We start from the raw sequence: 20,327 nt of genomic DNA, 5'->3' as shown, positions 1-20,327 counted from the left end.
GGGGCTCCTGGGAGGGGAGCGGGGAGGGGTGAACACCTGGAAAGGCTGTTGGGCAGCTCAGTGTTTAGACTTACGCAGCTGAACCGAGAGTCGTGGGCTGCTTTCAGAGCGTGTCGAGTAAACTCGTGAACACAACTGTTCCGCGCGGGACAAGCTGCCTGGTGGGGTTTGTGCTTCGCTCACACTAAGCAGTCAGGCAGACAGTCTCTTAGAGCAGAGCTGTGTGTGGGAGAGAGTCACACACTGTTGATAGAGAGGGGACAGAAGTGTCCCTGTGATAAAACATTTCTGTACAGGATGCTGTATCTAGAGAATACAGACATTTTGCCTTGCATAAATACAGTCTACCTACCAGAGAAATAGTTAGGAAAACTTAGTTATAAGGGGTTTAATAACTGATTTGGTTAAAAACTTGAAAATGTTTTTTTAATTGGGTTTCTTTTATTATCAAACTGAAAGAATAGTGGGAAAAATTCAGTTAGTAGTTAAGAACAGAAGAAAAATTAGTTACATTTCCTATTTGCTTCTTGTCTTTATTAACAGTGTTCTAATATGATTATCCTAAGCAACGTAATTGATGTTTAGTATTTAAATTTACCTTTGGTGCAAGTGTATCTTCATTGGCAAAGTAGTTTCTTTTTCTGATCCCTCTGGGCTTTCCAAATTCCTTGGCACTACTGAACATTTTCTGGTGAAAAGGAGACTGAACTTTCTTTTATGCTGCACAGTTTTATCCACTAATCCAGAGTAGCATTCTATTCCTGGATAGTCAGTTACTTGTTTTGTGGTGTTTGAGATTGAGGAAGAGAGGAAAAGGAGGACACCCAGCTGCCTTTTATGTGAAGAGCCTGTGGCATCTGGAAGGTCTTTTGCCCACAGTTATAGGAAATTGAAAGATAAGCTGCTTCTGTTCGGGTCTGTGTTTTAGGAAAAGATTGAGTGGGGTGATTGCTTCCAGACTGGATGTAGGCTCTACACTCCCGATGTGTTCACTCATCAGAGGGTTGTTCTAGAAAGGCTTTACAAGGTTCATTTCCTTAAAATACAAATGTATAAACCTTTTTACATCTGGCTTAATTTAAATGTAGGGCTAGTGACAACCTGCAAAGCATGTAAGGTGTCTGTGTTCACCACTTGGGATCCCAGAATAGTCAGGAAAGATAAACACTTAATTGGTTATAAAAAGAAAGTGTTTTATAGTGACCACACTTTTACTCAGTGAGTGATATTTATAGTATTAAATATGTTGCTGAGGGGTGACAGAAATATGGAAATGAAGTTTTCCTTCTGCCTGAGTAGTTTTTAACTTAACAGGTCCAAAATGTTTCCACAAAGACATCACACACATATTTTTAAGTGCCATCATGGGTAGCAGTGGAGTACCTGATGCTTTAATTCTCTTCCTGTTTCTCTTCAAATGCCTACGCCTCTTAGAAAAGAGCATAACTTTAAATATTATTTAGTTAGATCAGTGGTTTAAAGCAATTTCAAATACTGACTTAAAAACCCCAGTTTGGGTTATATAAATACTTGTACCAACATTAAGTGGAATATTGTTTTAAGTATTTAGGATCTGAATTTCTTACATATTAATTTGGGTTGATGATGTACCAGAACTGAAATTGTTTATACTGTAGTGTATTTGAATGTAGTATATATTGTAGTATGTATTTGAATGTCTTCCTGATTTTTTTTATTGACTTAGAATATATCGCTGCCTTTTTTTTTTTTCTTCACTAGTAATGGCATCATTTCTGGCCTTTGATTCTCCCCAACTCCTTACCAAAAAGATGTTTCCAGAGAGGTGTTTTTTTTGTTGTTTTTGTTTTTAACAGCTTTAATGTAGAAATGTTTAGAAAACAGAGGAGTATAAACTGTGTCCTAATTCTTAAGCTTACTGTGGGCTTCCTGTAACTGTATTCTGATAAGACTGTAATTTTATTCAGGGGAGATTTTCAGTAAACCACTGGAATTCTGCTCTAGCCATCAGATTTAATGCTTTGGGTGACCTTGGCATAAATTTGCATATTGAGCTTAGTTTAGACAAGTTACTGTTTCAATGAGAGACTTGGAGAACTTTTCCTTCTTCCTCTTTCTATCAACCTGAGCCCCTCTCTCCATTTTTTATCCTTTTCATATTTCAAGTAAGATTTCTTTTTTTTTTTTTTTAATTTGGCGCCCTGGATCTTGGTTGCAGCACACAGAATCTTTGATCTTAGTTGTGGCATGTGGGATCTAGTTCCCTGACCAGGAATCGAACCCAGGCTCTCCGCATTGGGAGTGAGGAGTCTTAGCCACTGGACCACCAGGGAAGTCCCCAAGTAAGATTTCTTTAAAAACAAGGATTTCATCTCTTTAAGGTCAGGTGGGGGCAGTGGAAACCACTGGTTTAGACTGAGCAACTTATGTTCAGGTTTTACCAAAAACCTGGTCTGGTCTGCCTCTCAATAGTGTTAGAAATGCTTTTCTCCATGAAAATTGTAGATTTGCATTCACTAGTATAACTGATATAGTACTTGTCATTCTAGCGTATGTTCAGATTTCACTTCCTACATAAAGTATCAGAGTTATGCCTGCAGGTGCTGGAAACCAGGACACACTACTGTATTTACTTCTGTATTTGCTGGCCTGTTAAATTAGCACCATATATTTTTATTAGCAACTTGAAACATGTAAGAATGCACATAAAAATATGAAGAATTTGTATACTGGAAAATGCTGTACTAGATCCATACTTGCAGTTATTTAAAATATAATCTGTAGAAGTTTGATTTGGAGGTTGTTTTTTTTTTCTTTCCTGACTCAATTATGTATGGCTAGTCAAAGGTTTCGGAGAAGGCAGTGGCGCCCCACTCCAGTACTCTTGCCTGGAAGATCCCATGGAAGGACGAGCCTGGTGGGCTGCAGTCCATGGGGTCGCTAAGAGTCGGACACAACTGAGCGACTTCACTTTCACTTTTCACTTTCATGCACTGGAGAAGGAAATGGCAACCCATTCCAGTGTTCTTGCCTGGAGAATCCCAGGGACGAGGGAGCCTGGTGGGCTGCCGTCTATGGGGTCGCACAGAGTCAGACATGACAGAAGCGACTTAGCAGCAGCAGCAGCAGCAGCAGACAAAGGTTTAATATTGGGTTTCATGGGGGTTCTTTTTGTTTTGTTTTTACTTTGATGGCGCAATTATAAATGCTTTTCTTCTAAAAACAGGGACAAAATGATGCTGTCCTTGATATGGTGTCTTTGCTGAGGGACTGCAGTGTACAGACAAGCCCTGCTGTCTGTTGGTCCTACACATCTTGCCTTCAGCCTCCTGAACTAGCACTGTCGTCTGTTGGGCTCCTCTCCGTGTTCTTGGCCCAGATGAGCCTGAGTGCAGCCCCTGACAAGGTTTAAGCCTCCTGGCAGAGCTCGTTTCTGAAACGATGGTTATTGTGTTTGTCAGTTAATGACCTCTTTGCCTAAATAAAGTTCACAGTCATTGATGTGTCATGATCCTTCTGTCAAGATTTGACCTGTAGATACTTTCTCGTGAGGCAGGCTCTTTCTGCTTTTACTTACCTCTTTGTAGTTGTGTAGGTGTGAAGGAGTATTTTTGCTTTTGAGATAAGAGGTTCATGCATTTGATCAGTCTTATGTATAGTTAGAATTCATATGGTTTTAAATCATCTGTACCCTATGGCCTCAGATCACATATTTTCATTTCAATCATCTGACTCTTGCTTTCTGAGGAAGGAGTTACTTTCTGAGAGGGAATATGGCCGGGGTTATTAGTAAAACTTTAGTGTTTTGGCCCTAATCAGTAGGTGTGGGTATATTTTGCAGAGATTGATAAGAAGGAATATGGCTGAAATATTCAGTAGTGAATTTAAATCATTCTCAAAAATTGAAGATTTAAGTGTAGTTCATCAGATGGCATATGCTTAACCAAAATTCACTTCAGTTAATAGAAGACTTAGTAATGTTAACTCCATTATTAATGAGTTTGAACTTTTCCCAAAATCTTTTAGAATTTACCAGGTGTTTTACTCTTCCTATAAAGTGTTTTTGTTTTTAATTAATGAAACCAGGGCCCGATGCCTCTTTCAGAATAATTGTATCTTCCTGACAAATTCCTACTACTCCCAGTTCACGAATGTAATTATTTTGCATAAAATTCCCAATCTTCCCTCTTACTTACTCACTTCCTCTTCTGTTTCCCACTACCAAAACTTTTGGTTGCAAGCACCATGAACTAAAACTTAAGCAAAAGTGATGATGTGCTTGTACTTGTTTATGAAAAGTTTGGGGGAGGAATGGTGAAATCAAGAGGACTGTCTTTCGGGCACAGCTGGATTGAGGATCTAGCAGCAGCAGCGGGAGAGTTTTCTGTTCTGTGCTTTTCTCATGCTCACTGTTAGCCCTGTTTGGGGCACATGTCAAAGTCTGTACTTAATCAGAATCTTCAGAGAGAGAACACTAATTGGTTAACCAGAGTCATATACTCTCTGCTCTGGCGGTTCCAAGAGGAAGCTGGACAGGGAGGGGAACGAGTATCTCCTTTACTCCAGTGACCCAGTGCCTGCTGTATACCCGAGAAGCAAGATGGGCTGTTGAAGGGGAAGAACTGTATCCTGTTCAGCTCTCTATATTTAGCACATTAATGGATAAAGTGCTCCAAATGATTGATGAACCGATGAACAGTGGTTTCATTCTATTAAATTGGATATTTTCCCCTTTTTTATGCTGTGAGCCCAGAAGTGTATGGTTTGGCTAAAGGAAGCTTTCCTTAGTATTCGGATAGTGGTGCTGACCTGCTGAAAGTGGCCATTCTGATAGCCAAGGAGGCTCATGAGAATGGTTAGCCACTTGGGGGCAAATCTGGAGAGCATGCCCATCCCTCTGTACTCCTTTCAGTGCCCACCTCTAGGCAGTTTGATGTTATCGTAAGACACCTTCCTCCCTAAGAGCAATGATGGTGAATATTTTCAGGTCTGTTCAGAAGTGAGGAGTTCCCCTTAACCTCAGGCAGTCAACTGCCTATTTACTCTGTCCTTCTCCCTTCCCAGTTAAGAACAGAATAAATAGGAAGGTGTGGGCCCTTTGATTCAGTTTCTGATTCAAAAGGCTTTTAAGGGGTGAAGCAGAGGCCAGTGTCTTTTAAATGTTTTTAAACAAGAATCAAATAGATAACATCAATGAACCCCAAAGGAAGCTGTTGATTTGAAGTTGTTTCTTAACAGCAAGCAATGAGCTGGGAAAAAAATTAAAAAACATAGGGCCCTTGAGTTCTTTTTCTAATCACCCATAATAATTCTAACATTAGCTGATAGAGGTTGTTGGAGACTTTCTTTCAAGGAATCTTTGGCTTGTTGTCGGCATAGAAAAACTGAAGAAATACACACAGGAAATGGAAGATAGGAGTAGGAGGGAGCCTTCTTTACTCATTGTATTTCTAGACCATGTACCTGCTTTATATCTGAAAAAAGTGTTTTATTCAGTAAGTGAAAAGCTAGAGGAAGTTTTAATTGTTTTTGAGGGTGCTAACACACATGAATGTGTTATTCTAGCTCCAGATGGACAAAATTTTGGAGATGGTCTCCGTGAAGGGTACCTTCATCCAGGGAAAGGGGCAAATGATAGAATTCCCAAGATGATGAGAAATGTCAGAAACCTGCTTATGAAGACAGTTACCATCTTAACCGAGAATATTTTTCATCTTTCAATGTAAACTTTAACTTGGATTCCTCCTAGCTAGTTGTAGAATAACCATTTTCTGTACAGCATTTTCCAGTAAGCAGTGTCATTATTTATAAGACTGTTTCATTCAACTCAAGTAAACTGAAGAAATTTACTTTATGGCTGAAATAATCATCTTTTATATGTAAGATTTTGTAGCTAAGCTCCCTTATGAGCATATTCTAACTTTTTCACAGCTGTAGGTAGATAACATTGGGTACCATGGAGCAGTGAGGTGTGCCTCACTCGGAAGTCTTACACCAACTTTGTTAGCTGTTGTGGGGCGGGCACTTAGAACACTGGTGTTCTCCGTAGGAAATGGGGTTTTCTTTCATCCTGAGCTGCAGTTTGACTCCCCAGGATGTTTTCTGTGTGTGGTGACATTTCCAAATCTTTCTATATTTGTTTTACTAAGATGTTGAGCTGCTTTTCCAGGAGGCAGGGAAAACCAGAAAGGGCTGTCTTTGGGTCACATCTCTGCTCTGAAGTGGAATGGGATTAACATGGAAGTTCCAAAGGAATTGGATTTGGGCCCATGGAGAGTTTATGAAATGAATGGAGAAACAAGATGTCTCTTCTCAGAATTCATTGTGATGCTTGGTCTCTTCAGAATTAGCCTAGAACACCTCCTTTATTTCTGAAACACTTTTCTGTCAGGTGGTTTTCTCTAAATGACCTAGTTTGTGGGAACCTTTTTTTTTTTTTCTTTTCTTTTTAATCAGTTTATTAAGCAACAGATTTTTTGAATCAAAAAGATGGTTCAAAACAATTTAGCAATAAAATTTCCATAAGGGATAGTGAATTTGGCCTTTAATGCAAATCAGTTTGCACCAGAACTGACTTCCCTGTCTGTTGGCTAAAATACTGGGCAGAATGAGATGCAGAGTGTGCAGAGGACGCCAGAGCCATGCTTTATGACTAACTAGGGTTCCATCGTGAGGACGTTTGTCTCAGCTGCATGCTGCTTTTGGCCTCAGGTATACCAAGTTCTGGTAATATATCCAGATTTAGGATTTCTGGAAGTTGCTGGGGTTTTTGGTAAGATTCATTTTCCCCCTCATTTTTCATAGTTAATATTGATTTCTAGAATAGTAGTGCAGTAACTTATCTTACCACAGTTGAATTAGTTGACTTTATGATCGTGGTTTACAAACGGTGGTGGTATGAGAGTGACAGCCTTAATGATTAGAAAGCCAGATTTGCATGTACTGAACTTTAAATCCTAATGTATTGGCTTTTGTTTCTGCCTGGTTTTGGTCTTTAGAGTTACTTTATAGCCTGTAAATTTTATTTAGATTATTAAGTCAATGATAAATTTTTACCCTGCTGTGTAGGGAACATTCATGGTCACTTTGCAAGCCATACAAATTATCAGTTGCCCAAGTTTTATCTTATTTTCTTAACCATTGTTTTTAAGGAACTTGGAAAAGTGGATCTAAATTTCTGCTTTTATGTATTGGGTCATTTAAATAATTTTTCAGTTCCCTCATATACACAGAAGCTTTTCCTTTCTCAGAAGGATCCCCTGATTCTGTCAGTTAACCGTTTGTTCTGACGCCTAGTGCGGGCTTTCCCCGTCTCTGCACTGACTCCACGGCACGAGAGTGCCTTTGTCCAGGAGTGGTGCCGACTGTGGGGCGGGATACACGGCCATCCATGCCTAGTTTGGGTAGTGTGCAGAAACTCCCAGTCCCGTCACAATCTGCAGGATAGTTCCCAGGCAACACAAACTTACTTTCTCTGGCACTCAAGATTAGGTGGTAATGACACTGAAATGGTGAACATTTTTCTGTTTTCAGAGGTTCAACATCACAAGGAGAAAAACATTCACATTTGATTTTAAAGTAATCGGTTGGGATATAATCCTAATTCTCAACTTTAAATATTTCATCCCAAACTAGTTTTTTAAAGGTCTGATCAGAACTCTGCCTCACTGGATTCATGTCATCTACAGCATAAAATGTCCTGTTAGAGGTAGAGAAGGTCAGGCTGTGCTTCCTTTAAGGGTTCAGAACATACTGGATAAGGATATCTACTCACCTTTTTTTGTCATACTGGGCCAGGGTTTATGATCCTACCATCAGTGGAATTAGTAAATATTGCAAGTTGCTCGTGTTTTGACTTGACTTAAATTTTTTTTTCCAATAGAAACTATGTTCCAACTTCCTGTCAACAATCTTGGCAGTTTAAGAAAAGCCCGGAAAACTGTGAAAAAAATACTTAGTGACATTGGGTTGGAATACTGTAAAGAACACATAGAAGTAAGTAGCATGCCGTTTTCTAATTTTCACACGACTCAGCTTCTGCTCCCTTACTTTGTGTCGGTGGCCAGGATCGTTCGTTTTTAGATTCGATTCTGAAGTTTAACTGCAGCATTAGCTTTGCTAGAACTTTCTCAATTAGCCTAACTTGTTCCCTTCTCCCTAAAGTGGGCTTTTTCATCTTTGCGTCCTGAAGCAAAAGCAGTTACCACTGAGAACGTGCCACGTCGGACGTTTTCTACTAGGTGCTTTAAAATGGTCTCTAAATTCAAATCCTTTAAAACAGCCCCTAGGGGGGTATAGGAATTCTTCTCTCAGATACGCATGTGAAGAACCAGCAAAGGACTAGGTCCCCTCACAGCTGAGCATGTGGCAGGTCTGTCTGTGGGACTCCGGAGCCCGTTCTCCTTCCGATGTGCCTGAGTGTTTGGCCGGCCTCCTGATTGCTGAGGCGCAGTGCTTGGGAGCTCGTCGTCTCTTTCCTCGGGTTTGAGCGTTTGTAGGCCCTTTTGACCCATCGTAGACTATTGTCTTTCCCTCGGGAACAGTTTGCACTTTACAAACTGTTTTTCTCGGCTTTTATTCTGTGAGCTTTCTACCAGCCCTGTGGGATAACCAGTGCAGTGGTCTCCTCTTCTAGATCTCATTACTCTGATCTTGTGCTTAGTGGATCAGAAACCTCTGATTGGAAAGAAATGTTTAAAGCTGTTTTTCCCACTAGCCTTTTATGTTCCAGCTGGCCAGGGACTGTAACTACCTTGCCCATCTGTGTCTCCTCAGCACCTAGCACAGTGCTGGGCACACAACAGGCACTTGGTAAATGTTGGGAAGAAATTGAAAGTGAAAAAGCAATTTCCTTCATGCAACAGGTTTTCTTTTCCTGGTTCCCTTACATACTCTAGGGGCATATCATGAAGACTAAAGCTTCTCAGAATTGGATTTCTCTAGCTATGTCATCCCCAGTGTGGAAGTTCACTCCACACCCTCTCCAATACTTCAGGTACAGGTAGATCTACCTGATGAAGTAGTCCATTTACTTCCCATGCAGTGGGGTAATCTTCACAAGAATAAATAGTGCAAATATTAAAGGTACTTTTCCTATCCTACATTTGATTTGTTCATCCCTATTACACCCACTACGTACTCTGGAATATATTTATGTATACTTGATATTCCACTCTGAACTGTGAACCTTTTGGGAACAAGAGGAATTTTACCATAAAACTTAATATTCCTAGCTCAAGCTTGGGGGGGGGGTCAAATTTTTACATAAGAGTAATTTAACATAATATCACATGCTTTCTTTGAGTAGCTGTCCTCCTTTGGGGGTTCAGAAATCCTGAGTTTTCCTTCTAGTCCAATCCCACCCCACCCCCATCTCCATAGAACATTTTTCTTCACGGAACCAGAATACCACATTTGTAGTGCTAAGACTGAGTGAATGTCGCTGTCTTACGCTCTGCTCTAATATTACAGCTGATGAGGTACAGCTCTTAAGAAGGGTGCTTTGGTATCAATACATGGCTTAATTTTTTACTTAAGTAGAGCTTCCAGTGGTTTCTTTGGAAACCTGGTGACCATGAGGAGAATGTTCAGTTGATGTACCGTGTTCACTGTAACACCTACGTGCCCTTTTGTTTTTCCTAAGAACCTTACTACTCCTCGTCTCGTTCTGGGTGGGGTTGACTTTCTGTTCATCTCCCCAGCCCTAGTAAGAGAGAGGATTTATATGTCAAGTTGGGCTAGAATTAATACCATGTTTTTGAAACTTCTCTCACTGTTTTCTAGGACTTTAAACAGTTTGAACCTAATGACTTTTATTTGAAAAACACTACATGGGAGGATGTAGGACTGTGGGACCCCTCGCTTACGAAGAACCAGGTAAGCGGCGCGGGAGGCTGCCCCAAGGCAGCGTTTCCCCTTTTCAGTTCTGGGCCTTTCATAGTGTTACATTATTTGTAGACAACCTAATGTGGAAAGTGTTAAAAATTTATTATTTCATACTTTCCTAAGAGATAGAGAAAAATAGGAAGAACTTTGGTCTAGTTTTTTTCATTGTCCTGAAACTATATGTAAGAGGAATAGCAAAGTTTGTTACTTAAAAGTTGTAACGCCCAATGTATACCAGAATTCCCCTCTCCTCCTCTCACCCTGCCAAAAGTATTCTGGTTCTTCTGATTCTCTAGTGTTCCGTCCAGTGTTCAGTTTATCTAGGGTATCCATCATTTTTCTGTGTTGCAGTCCTTGTTTTTTCTATAAAGGGGAAGTCAGGACTCTTTCTTCCATTTAGGTTTTCTTGCTCGTCTGTATCGTCACCCAGCCTCTGTGGGGTAGTCTGAGCCAGCACTCGGGCTATGGGATAGGTGGCTCTGTAGGGTGGTAGAGGTGGGCAGCTTAACTGTTACTGATTGGAATTACAAACGGTATTAGGTAATCAAAGGCACCAGCAGTGCCGACAAAAAGCAATAGGTGATGTTACAACAAAAGATAGAGGGCCACGGGCGATGTGTCTTCCCAGGGAGAAGTGATCATCAACTCAAACTGCACCATCATTTATTTCAGTGGTGATTGAATTCTGGATTGTGTATCTGTTCATCCGTTGGAACATACTTGGCAGGGAGTTAGTACTTTTAAATGCCACCTCAGAAATGTGATGTCATCTGGTTCTTTTCTTACTAATAACCCAGGAAAGGGTATTAACCAGCAGCCTTAAAATAGGAAAGCTTCCAGTAGGACACATCACTTAGTTAATTCAGTTTTACCAATACCAGAGAAGGAAAAGCACAGTACTTCATTTTGGTTGTAACCAGTGTCTGAAACAAGGTAGATTTTTATAAGAAAAAAATGATCACCTCTCACCAAACTTGTGTTTCCTCTATCATGAAAGGACCAACTGCACAGATGTTGATGAACTGTTTCTGTAAGTTGCTCTTTGACACTAGTAAATTGTGCAGTGCTTGTTTTATTGGCTTTTTAATATCCTGCATTCCCCACATTCTGTAGGAATTTTTACTTAATTTCTTAATTTGAATCAGAGCAGCTGTCACTTCATTACTTCTTTTGAAACTGCTCTTGCTTGAGAAGAAGGAACAGCATGGCTTACAGAAGAAAGCTGACTTTTCAGATCAGTGGGGTTTTGATCTCAGTGAAATCCGAATACTACACTCTACTTAGATCAGAGGAGGGAAATGTTTGAAATTTTTGAAAATGTGCCCTTTTTTTTCTATGAAAATTTTTCCATGATGGAAAGGATCAAAGGTGTGTCTTTATGTTGTATGGCCTAATTGCACTAGAACACTTTGGGGCCTGAGTTTTAGTGTATAGTGAGTCTGGAACCTTCAGCAACTTAACAGCTGTACTTACAGAGTAATTGTAGTGATTTCACTTAGCTTATTCTTTGTCCTTTCTAATTATAAAATGTTTATCTTGAAGCCATTTGTCTTTGGGTTTCTCTAAACCAGTGAGCAAATGTGACTGAATGTGACTGTTCTTTTCTAAAAACACTGAGGAAAAATTCTGAATGGAGTTTTTATTTGTAACACCAAAATAAGTGTTTAGTAGTTTACAACCGCGTTTTCGTCTGGGTTTATATTAGGTTGGTACAAAAGTGATTGCGGTTTTTGTATGTTGACATTTACCTTTGCTGTTGGGATACACTTAAATAAATGCAGTTACGTTATACGTTTTAATGCACATGTCTCACTTTATGTTTTTTTGTGAATGACTTATTACTTGCTGTTTATATTTATTTTAGACTATGGAAAGGATGTTAGACAAAAAGCAAATTCAAGTGATTTTCTTATTCGTGTTCAAAATGGGTTGTAAAGCAGCGGAGTCAACTAGCAGTACAGTGCATTTGGCCCAGGAGCTGCTAACGAGCGTACGTGCACTGGTGGTTCAAGAAGTTTTGTGAAAGAGACGAGAGCCTTGGAGGAACGTAGTGATCACTCATCGGAAGTTGACAATGACCAGGAAGTTGACAATGACCGGGTGAGAGCCATCATCGAAGCTGATCTTCTTACTGCATGAGAAGTTGCCAAAGAGCTGAACATTGCCCATTCTACAGTTGTTCACGATTTGAAGCAAATTGGAAAAGTGAAAAAACTCGATAAGTGGGTGTCTCATGATAAGCTAACCGAAAATCAAAAAGTCGTTTTGAAGTGTCTTCTCTTATTCTGCGCAACAACAGTGAACCGTTTCTCTATCGGATTGTGACATGCAATAAGAAGTGGATTTTATATGACAGATGGTGACAACCAGCTCAGTGGTTGGACTGAGAGGAAGCTCCACAGCACTTCCCAAAGCCATGCTGGCACCGAAGAAGGAACGTGGTCACAGTCTGGTGGTCTGCTGCCTGTCTGATCCACTGTAGCTTTCTGAATCCTGACGAAATCATTACAAGAAGTACGCTCAGCAAATCGATGAGACGCACCAAAAACTCGACCACCTGCAGCCGGCGCTGGTCAGCAGAAAGGGCCCGGTTCTCGGGCACAGCACCACCCGGCGCACGTGGCACAGCGGCGCTCACAGGCTGCACATGCCGGAAGGTCCGCCTCGGCCGCCGTGTCCACCTGGACTCTTGCCAGCCAACTGCCACTTCCTCAAGCATCTTGACAGCTGTTTGCAGGGAAAACGCTTCCACAACCAGCAGGAGGCAGAAAACGCTTTCCAAGAGTTGGTTGACTCCTGAAGCACAGGTGTTTACCACGCTGCAGGAATAAACAAACTTACTTCTCATTGGCAAAAATGTGTTGATTGTCGTGGTTCCTATTTTGATTTATAAAAATATGTTTGAGCCTAGTTATAATGATTTAAAATTCAGTCCAAAACCGCAATTACCTTTGCACCAACCTAATGTTTTATGAATTATGCATTTTGCAGAAGGAAGTTTTACTCAGATCAATGCATTACAGTTTCAGTTCTAAAAATTGCATTGTCTCTTCAACACTATCTTGGGGAAAAAAATCTAGAACCTGTTAATGCTTATCTGAAGTGGCATTCTGATTCCAGTTTTTGTCTTTTCTTTAGGACTATCGGACAAAACCTTTTTGCTGCAGTGCTTGCCCATTTTCTTCAAAATTTTTCTCTGCCTACAAAAGTCATTTCCGGAATGTCCATAGTGAAGACTTTGAAAACAGGATTCTCCTTAATTGCCCCTACTGTACGTTCAATGCAGACAAAAAGACTTTGGAAACACACATTAAAATATTTCATGCTCCAAACGCCAGCGCACCAAGTAGCAGCCTCAGCACTTTCAAAGATAAAAGCAAGAGTGATGGCCTTAAACCCAAGCAGGCTGACAGTGTAGAGCAAGCGGTTTATTACTGTAAGAAGTGCACTTACCGAGATCCGCTTTATGAAATAGTTAGGAAGCACATTTACAGGGAACATTTTCAGCATGTGGCAGCACCTTACATAGCAAAGGCAGGAGAAAAATCACTCAATGGTGCAGTCCCCTTAGGCACAAATGCCCGGGAGGAAAGTAGTATTCACTGCAAGCGATGCCTTTTTATGCCAAAGTCTTACGAAGCTTTGGTACAACATGTCATTGAAGACCATGAACGCATAGGCTATCAGGTCACTGCCATGATTGGTCACACAAATGTGGTGGTTCCCCGATCCAAACCCCTGATGCTAATTGCTCCCAAACCTCAAGAGAAGAAGGGCATGGGACTCCAGTCAAGAATTGGTTCCCTCGCTTCTGGAAACGTACGGTCTTTGCCATCACAGCAGATGGTGAATCGACTCTCAATACCAAAGCCTAACTTAAATTCCACAGGTGTCAACATGATGTCCAATGTTCACCTGCAGCAGAACAACTATGGAGTCAAATCTGTAGGCCAGGGCTATGGCGTTGGTCAGTCAATGAGACTGGGGCTAGGTGGCAACGCACCGGTTTCCATCCCTCAACAGTCTCAGTCTGTGAAGCAGTTACTTCCAAGTGGAAATGGAAGATCTTACGGTCTTGGGTCAGAGCAGAGGACCCAGGCGCCAGCAAGATACTCACTGCAGTCTCCGAATGCCCCGTCTCTCTCTTCAGGCCAGTTAAAGTCTCCATCCCTCTCCCAGTCACAGGCATCCAGAGTATTAGGTCAGTCCAGCTCCAAGCCAACTGCAGCTGCCACTGGCCCTCCACCACCCAATACTTCCTCAACTCAGAAGTGGAAAATATGTACCATCTGTAATGAGCTGTTTCCTGAAAATGTATATAGCGTGCACTTCGAAAAAGAACATAAAGCTGAGAAAGTCCCAGCAGTAGCCAACTACATTATGAAAATACACAATTTCACTAGCAAATGCCTTTACTGTAATCGCTATTTGCCCACAGACACTCTGCTCAACCACATGCTAATTCATGGTCTGTCTTGTCCGTATTGCCGGTCAACCTTCAATGACGTGGAAAAGATGGCGGCTCACATGCGCATGGTTCACGTGGACGAAGAGATGGGACCTAAAACAGATTCTACTCTGAGTTTTGATTTGACATTGCAGCAGGGTAGTCACACTAACATCCATCTCCTTGTAACCACGTATAACCTGAGGGATGCTCCTGCTGAGTCTGTTGCTTACCATGCCCAAAATAACCCACCCATCCCTCCAAAGCCACAGCCAAAAGTGCAGGAAAAGGCAGATGTTCCTGTTAAAAGCTCACCTCAAGCTGCAGTGCCCTATAAAAAAGATGTCGGGAAAACCCTCTGCCCTCTTTGCTTTTCAATCCTGAAAGGACCCATATCTGACGCACTTGCACATCACTTACGAGAGAGGCACCAGGTGATTCAGACGGTTCACCCAGTGGAGAAAAAGCTCACCTACAAGTGCATCCACTGCCTTGGTGTGTATACCAGCAACATGACCGCCTCCACCATCACTCTGCATCTGGTTCACTGCAGGGGTGTGGGAAAGACCCAGAACGGCCAAGACAAGACAAATGCACCTTCGCGGCTTAACCAGTCCCCAGGCCTGGCACCTGTGAAGCGCACTTACGAGCAAATGGAGTTCCCCTTGCTGAAGAAGCGAAAGTTAGATGAAGATAGCGATTCACCTGGCTTCTTTGAAGAGAAGCCTGAGGAGCCTGTTGTTTTAGCTTTAGACCCTAAGGGTCATGAAGATGATTCTTATGAAGCCAGGAAAAGCTTCCTAACAAAATACTTCAACAAACAACCTTATCCCACCAGGAGAGAAATTGAGAAGCTGGCGGCAAGCTTATGGTTGTGGAAGAGTGACATTGCTTCCCATTTTAGTAACAAGAGGAAGAAGTGTGTCAGAGACTGTGAAAAGTACAAGCCTGGTGTGTTACTGGGCTTCAACATGAAAGAGCTAAACAAAGTTAAGCATGAGATGGATTTTGATGCTGAGTGGCTCTTTGAAAATCACGATGAGAAGGATTCCAGAGTCAATGCTAGTAAAACAGCAGACAAAAAGCTCAATCTTGGGAAGGAAGATGACAGTTCCTCAGACAGTTTTGAAAATTTGGAGGAAGAATCCAATGGAAGTGATAGCCCTTTTGACCCTGTTTTTGAAGTTGAGCCTAAAATCCCTAATGATAACCCAGAGGAACACATACCGAAGGTAATTTCTGAAGATGCTTTAGAATCTGAGAAGCTAGACCAAAAAGCGGAGGATGGTTCAAAATATGAAACTATTCATTTGACTGAGGAGCCAACCAAACTAATGCATGATGCCTCTGATAGTGAGGTTGACCAAGATGATGTTGTTGAGTGGAAAGATGGTGCTTCTCCATCTGAGAGCGGCCCTGGTTCCCAACAGGTGTCAGACTTTGAGGACAACACGTGTGAGATGAAAGCAGGAACCTGGTCCGATGAGTCTTCCCAGAGTGAAGACGCGAGGAGCAGTAAGCCAGCTGCCAAAAAAAAGGCTACCGTGCAAGGAGACAGAGAGCAGTTGAAGTGGAAGAATAGTTCCTATGGAAAAGTTGAAGGGTTTTGGTCCAAGGACCAGTCACAGTGGAAGAATGCCACTGAAAACGATGAGCGCTTATCCACCCCACAGATCGAGTGGCAGAACAGCACCATTGACAGTGAGGATGGGGAGCAGTTTGACAGCATGGCCGACGGGGTGGCCGACCCGATGCACGGCAGCTTGACGGGGGTCAAACTGAGCAGCCAGCAGGCTTAAGGGCCGGCCTCTCGGGCCTTGGTGACAAATGCTGCGGCCTGGAACTCTGTTCTCCTTTCAGTTACGACTGCAAAGCTGTGTTCTAACTGGTACTGCCTTTCGAGTGCCGGGTCATCAGGCGGTGGGGACATGTGGCCACTCCAGTCCCAGTGGTCATTTCTAAGTCTGTGACACGTGATTGGCTGATCTTGGCTTTAGAACGCTCTGTGACAGACACAGTAACTAAATGTGAAAAACCAATAAGCTGGTGGCTCATGAACGCACATGAGAAAAAGCAGAGGTTTGTTTTATCTGCCGTCTCACCATTTCTTTCCCTCTGTAAAACAGTGTCTGGTTGGACGTCCTTGAGAAGCATTCTCCTGATTACAATGGTCGTGCAGGGCCAGCACACAAGCTACCAGTCCAGTGTGTACAGTAGACTTCGGGGAAATCAATTTTTTTCATGTATTCATTCTGAATAGTTGAAATGTATATTTGTACAGTCTTTTAGACCTATTCAAGTGAAGCTTACGATACTGTTACTGTGTACCCATCATAGACTCTTTTCTTTTTTAGTGTTGCCCTTGCTGTGTAATAAGCGCTGTATCTAGCTGACCTAGCAAAAGCCTGAAACTACGCTAGTGTGGACTTCGGGACAGACTTAGTTTTTGCACATAACCTTGTACAATCTCGCGACAGAGGCCAGCCACGTAAGATATATATCTGGACTCTCTTGTATTATAGAATTTTTCTTGTTCTGAATATCCTTGACATTACAGCTGACAAAAACAAAAACTGGTATTTCAGATGTTTTCTGAAATCTTTTAAGCTAAAAATCACATGCAAGAATTGACTTTGCAGCGACTAATTTTGACACCTTTTAGATCTGTATGGAAGTGTGTTGTGTTGAAGCAGCAGGCCAATGAGTGCTGCTTTTTGGATATTTAGTTTTATCTTTAGTTAAACACCACCCTGGTGTATTCATTTATACCATCTAATATATGACACACTGTTGTAGTATGTATAATTTTGTGATCTTTATTTCCCTTTGTATTCATTTTAAGCATCTAAATAAATTGCTGTATTGTGCTTAATGTAGATACTTACTTGCGTTATTACACCTCCAGTCCTCTGTGTCCGTCACGTCTTGTACCAGTTGATGCCTCATCAGAGAAGGAGGCGCAGCCACCGAGGAAGCTTGTGGAAGACCAGGAATGGCATAAAGAACGCTTTCTCTCAAGGCTCTTGTTACACATTCTTTGGTTCGGTTTGGCTTTTGTCTGTTACCTTTTTAATCACTAAAATAAACATCCTTGAATTTTTTCAGGTCCCCTGTTGTTAAGGATCAGAACCTGCTTAGATATGTAAATGTCTCAGTGATAAAGGATGTAAACATAAATAAGCATTGATTTGCAAGCAGAATCTTACTACCCTGGTGTTCTGTCTTCTAAATGAAGTCCATGTTAGTTTTCACTTCATAATGGGAACAGTTGTACTAACCAGGCAACTACTCTTCTTTTAACTCTGGACCATCTTGCTATTAAGAGAAAGGCTTTGGAGAGCACATGTTCTGGGGGCTATCAAGATGCAGGAGCTGGTAGGGCGCGAGTGACCCCGTACCAAAGAACAGGGAGTTAGGAGGTGGCAGAAGTGGTCCAGTGTGTTTGGTGGCGGTAACATGACGGGATGGATGCTCTTTAGTCCATGCGGAGGCTGGTCAGTCACCTTTCAGGGACATTGGCCTAAAGAGTTCTGAAGTGGACTAGTTTCCATGATTTCTAAGACTCCAGAAAGTTCAGTTTAACGCTTTTGTTACCCGAGAGCAAAAGTTTGACCAGCCTCCCCCCAAAATGTAAAGCTGTGCCTCTCAGAACAATATAGGAGAAAGCACAAGAATGGACTAGAACCTTCAGGGTGTTTGGAGCTGGCACGGAGCTAATTTTTTTTTTTTTTTTTTTTTTTTGAGCTATTTTAAACTGTCACACAGATAGATTATAAATTCTGTGGACATCCAAGATGCTGCAGATTACCTAATCAGAAAAGGTGGCGTTGAGAACATGTCTTACCTGCATTTAAGCCATCTCACATTTGCTTTGAAATTACTCTGCCTAATAGGAAGAATTTAGCCTGGTCTTGTGAGTCCTACATGAAGTACTAGTGAGACTTGTGCAGTATAGGGGTTGAGGGTGGGGAGGTGTGCTCCGGGCTGGACATTTGAGCAGAGAGATGAGGACGCTTCTGTGCTGTGGTGGTGTGAGTGGGCCTTGTCAGCAGGGGGAAAAGAGTTTAGCCACCTAAGGACTGGAAATAAAGATTCCCCAGTAAAAACTGTTGGAGAAGTCCTGAAAGTGTCTCAATAAAAGCCATTTTAAAACAATGCCGTTGCTACTGTTTGCTTTTGGAATAATCTGGAAAGAAAAGCTGGCTTTCTGCCATCTTCTAATTAGAGAGGGTCTATAACTGTAGACTGAATAATCCTGTAGATTTTCTTTTGAACAAGGAAAAACAAAATTCCAGAGCACTTTTTGCCCTCTGTGGCCAGAAGTTCCAGACTCAAACTGAGTAAGCACTGTGGTTTCTCTCCCGTTTCAGCACGTAGAAGCATTTTCTTGTCCCATCTTTGGTTCCTTACCATTGAGTAGTACGAGGGTCTTCAGCAAACAGCTCTTTGTTCCCTCTTAAATTCCAAGCAGAAAAGGAAATGCCCCTTCCTCCCCCTCCCAACCCCCATGGCTGTGTCTGTCTAGCCACTTGTAAAGATTCACACTTCTTCAAAAGGGAGCAAAAAGATTTGAAAATGATTTATATCAAAGATTGAGGAATGCCCCACCTGAAACACTTCTCTAGGGGCGATTCACCTTGCTTTTGCCAAATGAGTACCGCCATATAGACGGGTGTCTCCCTGCTCTGTGGACTAAATCTTAAGGTGGGGCTCCCAGATCATCTTGACACTACAGCTTGAGAGCCACTTAGCCTGAGTGATGGATCTGATTTTTACCAAGAGGTTAGGTAGAGCATGCTGAATCTGGATTCCACAGAGCAGCTGGTCAGCCTTCTGCCCCTCCCTTAGGCAATGGTCTTTTCAACCCATTTGACACTTATTTCTAACCCACCCAGTAGCTTATTGGCCTGGCACCAGTTGCAGGCATGTTTCACCAAAGTGTCATGTAGGACCATAACTCCTCAACCCCCAGAGGACCAAAAATTAAGGCAAGAGGCTGCCCTCACCAAACTGACACGCATTCCGACATACCAGTCATTAAAGGGCCGCCTTGATGTGATCTAGAAAAAGACTGAGAGAAACCAGACAGGCAAGTTAAAAGATAAAAAGGTGTTTTCTACCAACTGCTACTGGGTTAGCTCAAAAACGGATCAAAACTTGCACAAAATGAAGATTATTTGGAAAAGTATTGCAATTCTTTGCATCCTGCTACTTCCATCAACAAACTCTCAAAAAATTAATATTCACTAGAACTTGAATCCTAGAGGGATTACGACTTAGTGGAGTTGTATTTAAAAATCTGCATGTAAGGCATAGCTGCAGATACCCTGAAAATCCTTGAGTCGTGTTTTCAAAGGGCTCCAGCTACAGGGATACAGGAGGGACGGGCCCCAGGATTTCCAGGACACATGCTCTGCACCGCGTAAATGAGGTGTTGCGGGTGTCTGTTTTTTTCAGCATATGTACAGCGCGCATCTGTGATGCAAACCAACCCCCAGGCTCGCAGCAGGACACCATCAGTACCCCCTAGAAAGGCGTAAAGGCATTCAAACCTAAACTGGTTGTTGCAAAGATTTGGCTGTACCTTTATTAATGTCTTCTTACTACCAAGTGAAACAAAATGGATATCCTGATAGCAGATTGTTCACCTGGAAGCTGATAAAGCAAGAGGCTAGAAATAAAGACCTTTTCCAACGCACGCATGTGATCTGTCGCCATCAGGCCTGAAGCAGAAGGCAACAGCTGTGTAAGAGGGACAGCCATCTGGGAGTCAAAACTTTTAAGACCCCGCGTTGAGGATGGCAGGTGAAAAGATGCCTGCACGGCTGCATCTGCTGGGCTGGCTCCATTGGTACTGGCTTCCCCCGGGGGAGAGGACTCCAGAGGCTTAAATACAGAGTCCTCCAGGCCAGGGGTGAGATTCCACCTTTCCCAGGAGTTTGACACTGTTCATAAAATCGCCCCAAGCTCACCACACATCCTGAGCACATATTGACTCAACAAGAACTTTCCAAAC

The 20,327-nt window shown here is 42.1% G+C and overlaps 1 protein-coding gene across 5 annotated transcripts in view; it reads left to right on the top strand.

Annotated features, from left to right (window-relative positions):
- ADNP (activity dependent neuroprotector homeobox) overlaps positions 1-18,466 on the top strand; it is a 31,587-nt gene extending 13,121 nt beyond the window's left edge. For all 5 annotated transcript variants that reach the window (XM_070801884.1, XM_070801881.1, XM_070801883.1 and 2 more), the window contains 3 exons: positions 7,862-7,974; positions 9,763-9,855; positions 13,003-18,466. In XM_070801884.1, the coding sequence (XP_070657985.1) occupies positions 7,867-7,974; positions 9,763-9,855; positions 13,003-16,110 (3,309 nt within the window). In that variant the 5' untranslated portion in view covers positions 7,862-7,866 and the 3' untranslated portion in view covers positions 16,111-18,466. The remainder of the gene's footprint in view (positions 1-7,861; positions 7,975-9,762; positions 9,856-13,002) is intronic.
- Positions 18,467-20,327: the final 1,861 nt, after the last annotated feature.

The sequence above is a fragment of the Bos indicus genome, chromosome 13, assembly GCF_029378745.1.
Source record: "Bos indicus isolate NIAB-ARS_2022 breed Sahiwal x Tharparkar chromosome 13, NIAB-ARS_B.indTharparkar_mat_pri_1.0, whole genome shotgun sequence".
In the NCBI taxonomy this organism is placed as follows: Eukaryota; Metazoa; Chordata; class Mammalia; order Artiodactyla; family Bovidae; genus Bos; species Bos indicus.
Note: the sequence above shows the minus strand (reverse complement) of the source record. Positions and strands in the feature narration are given on the sequence as shown.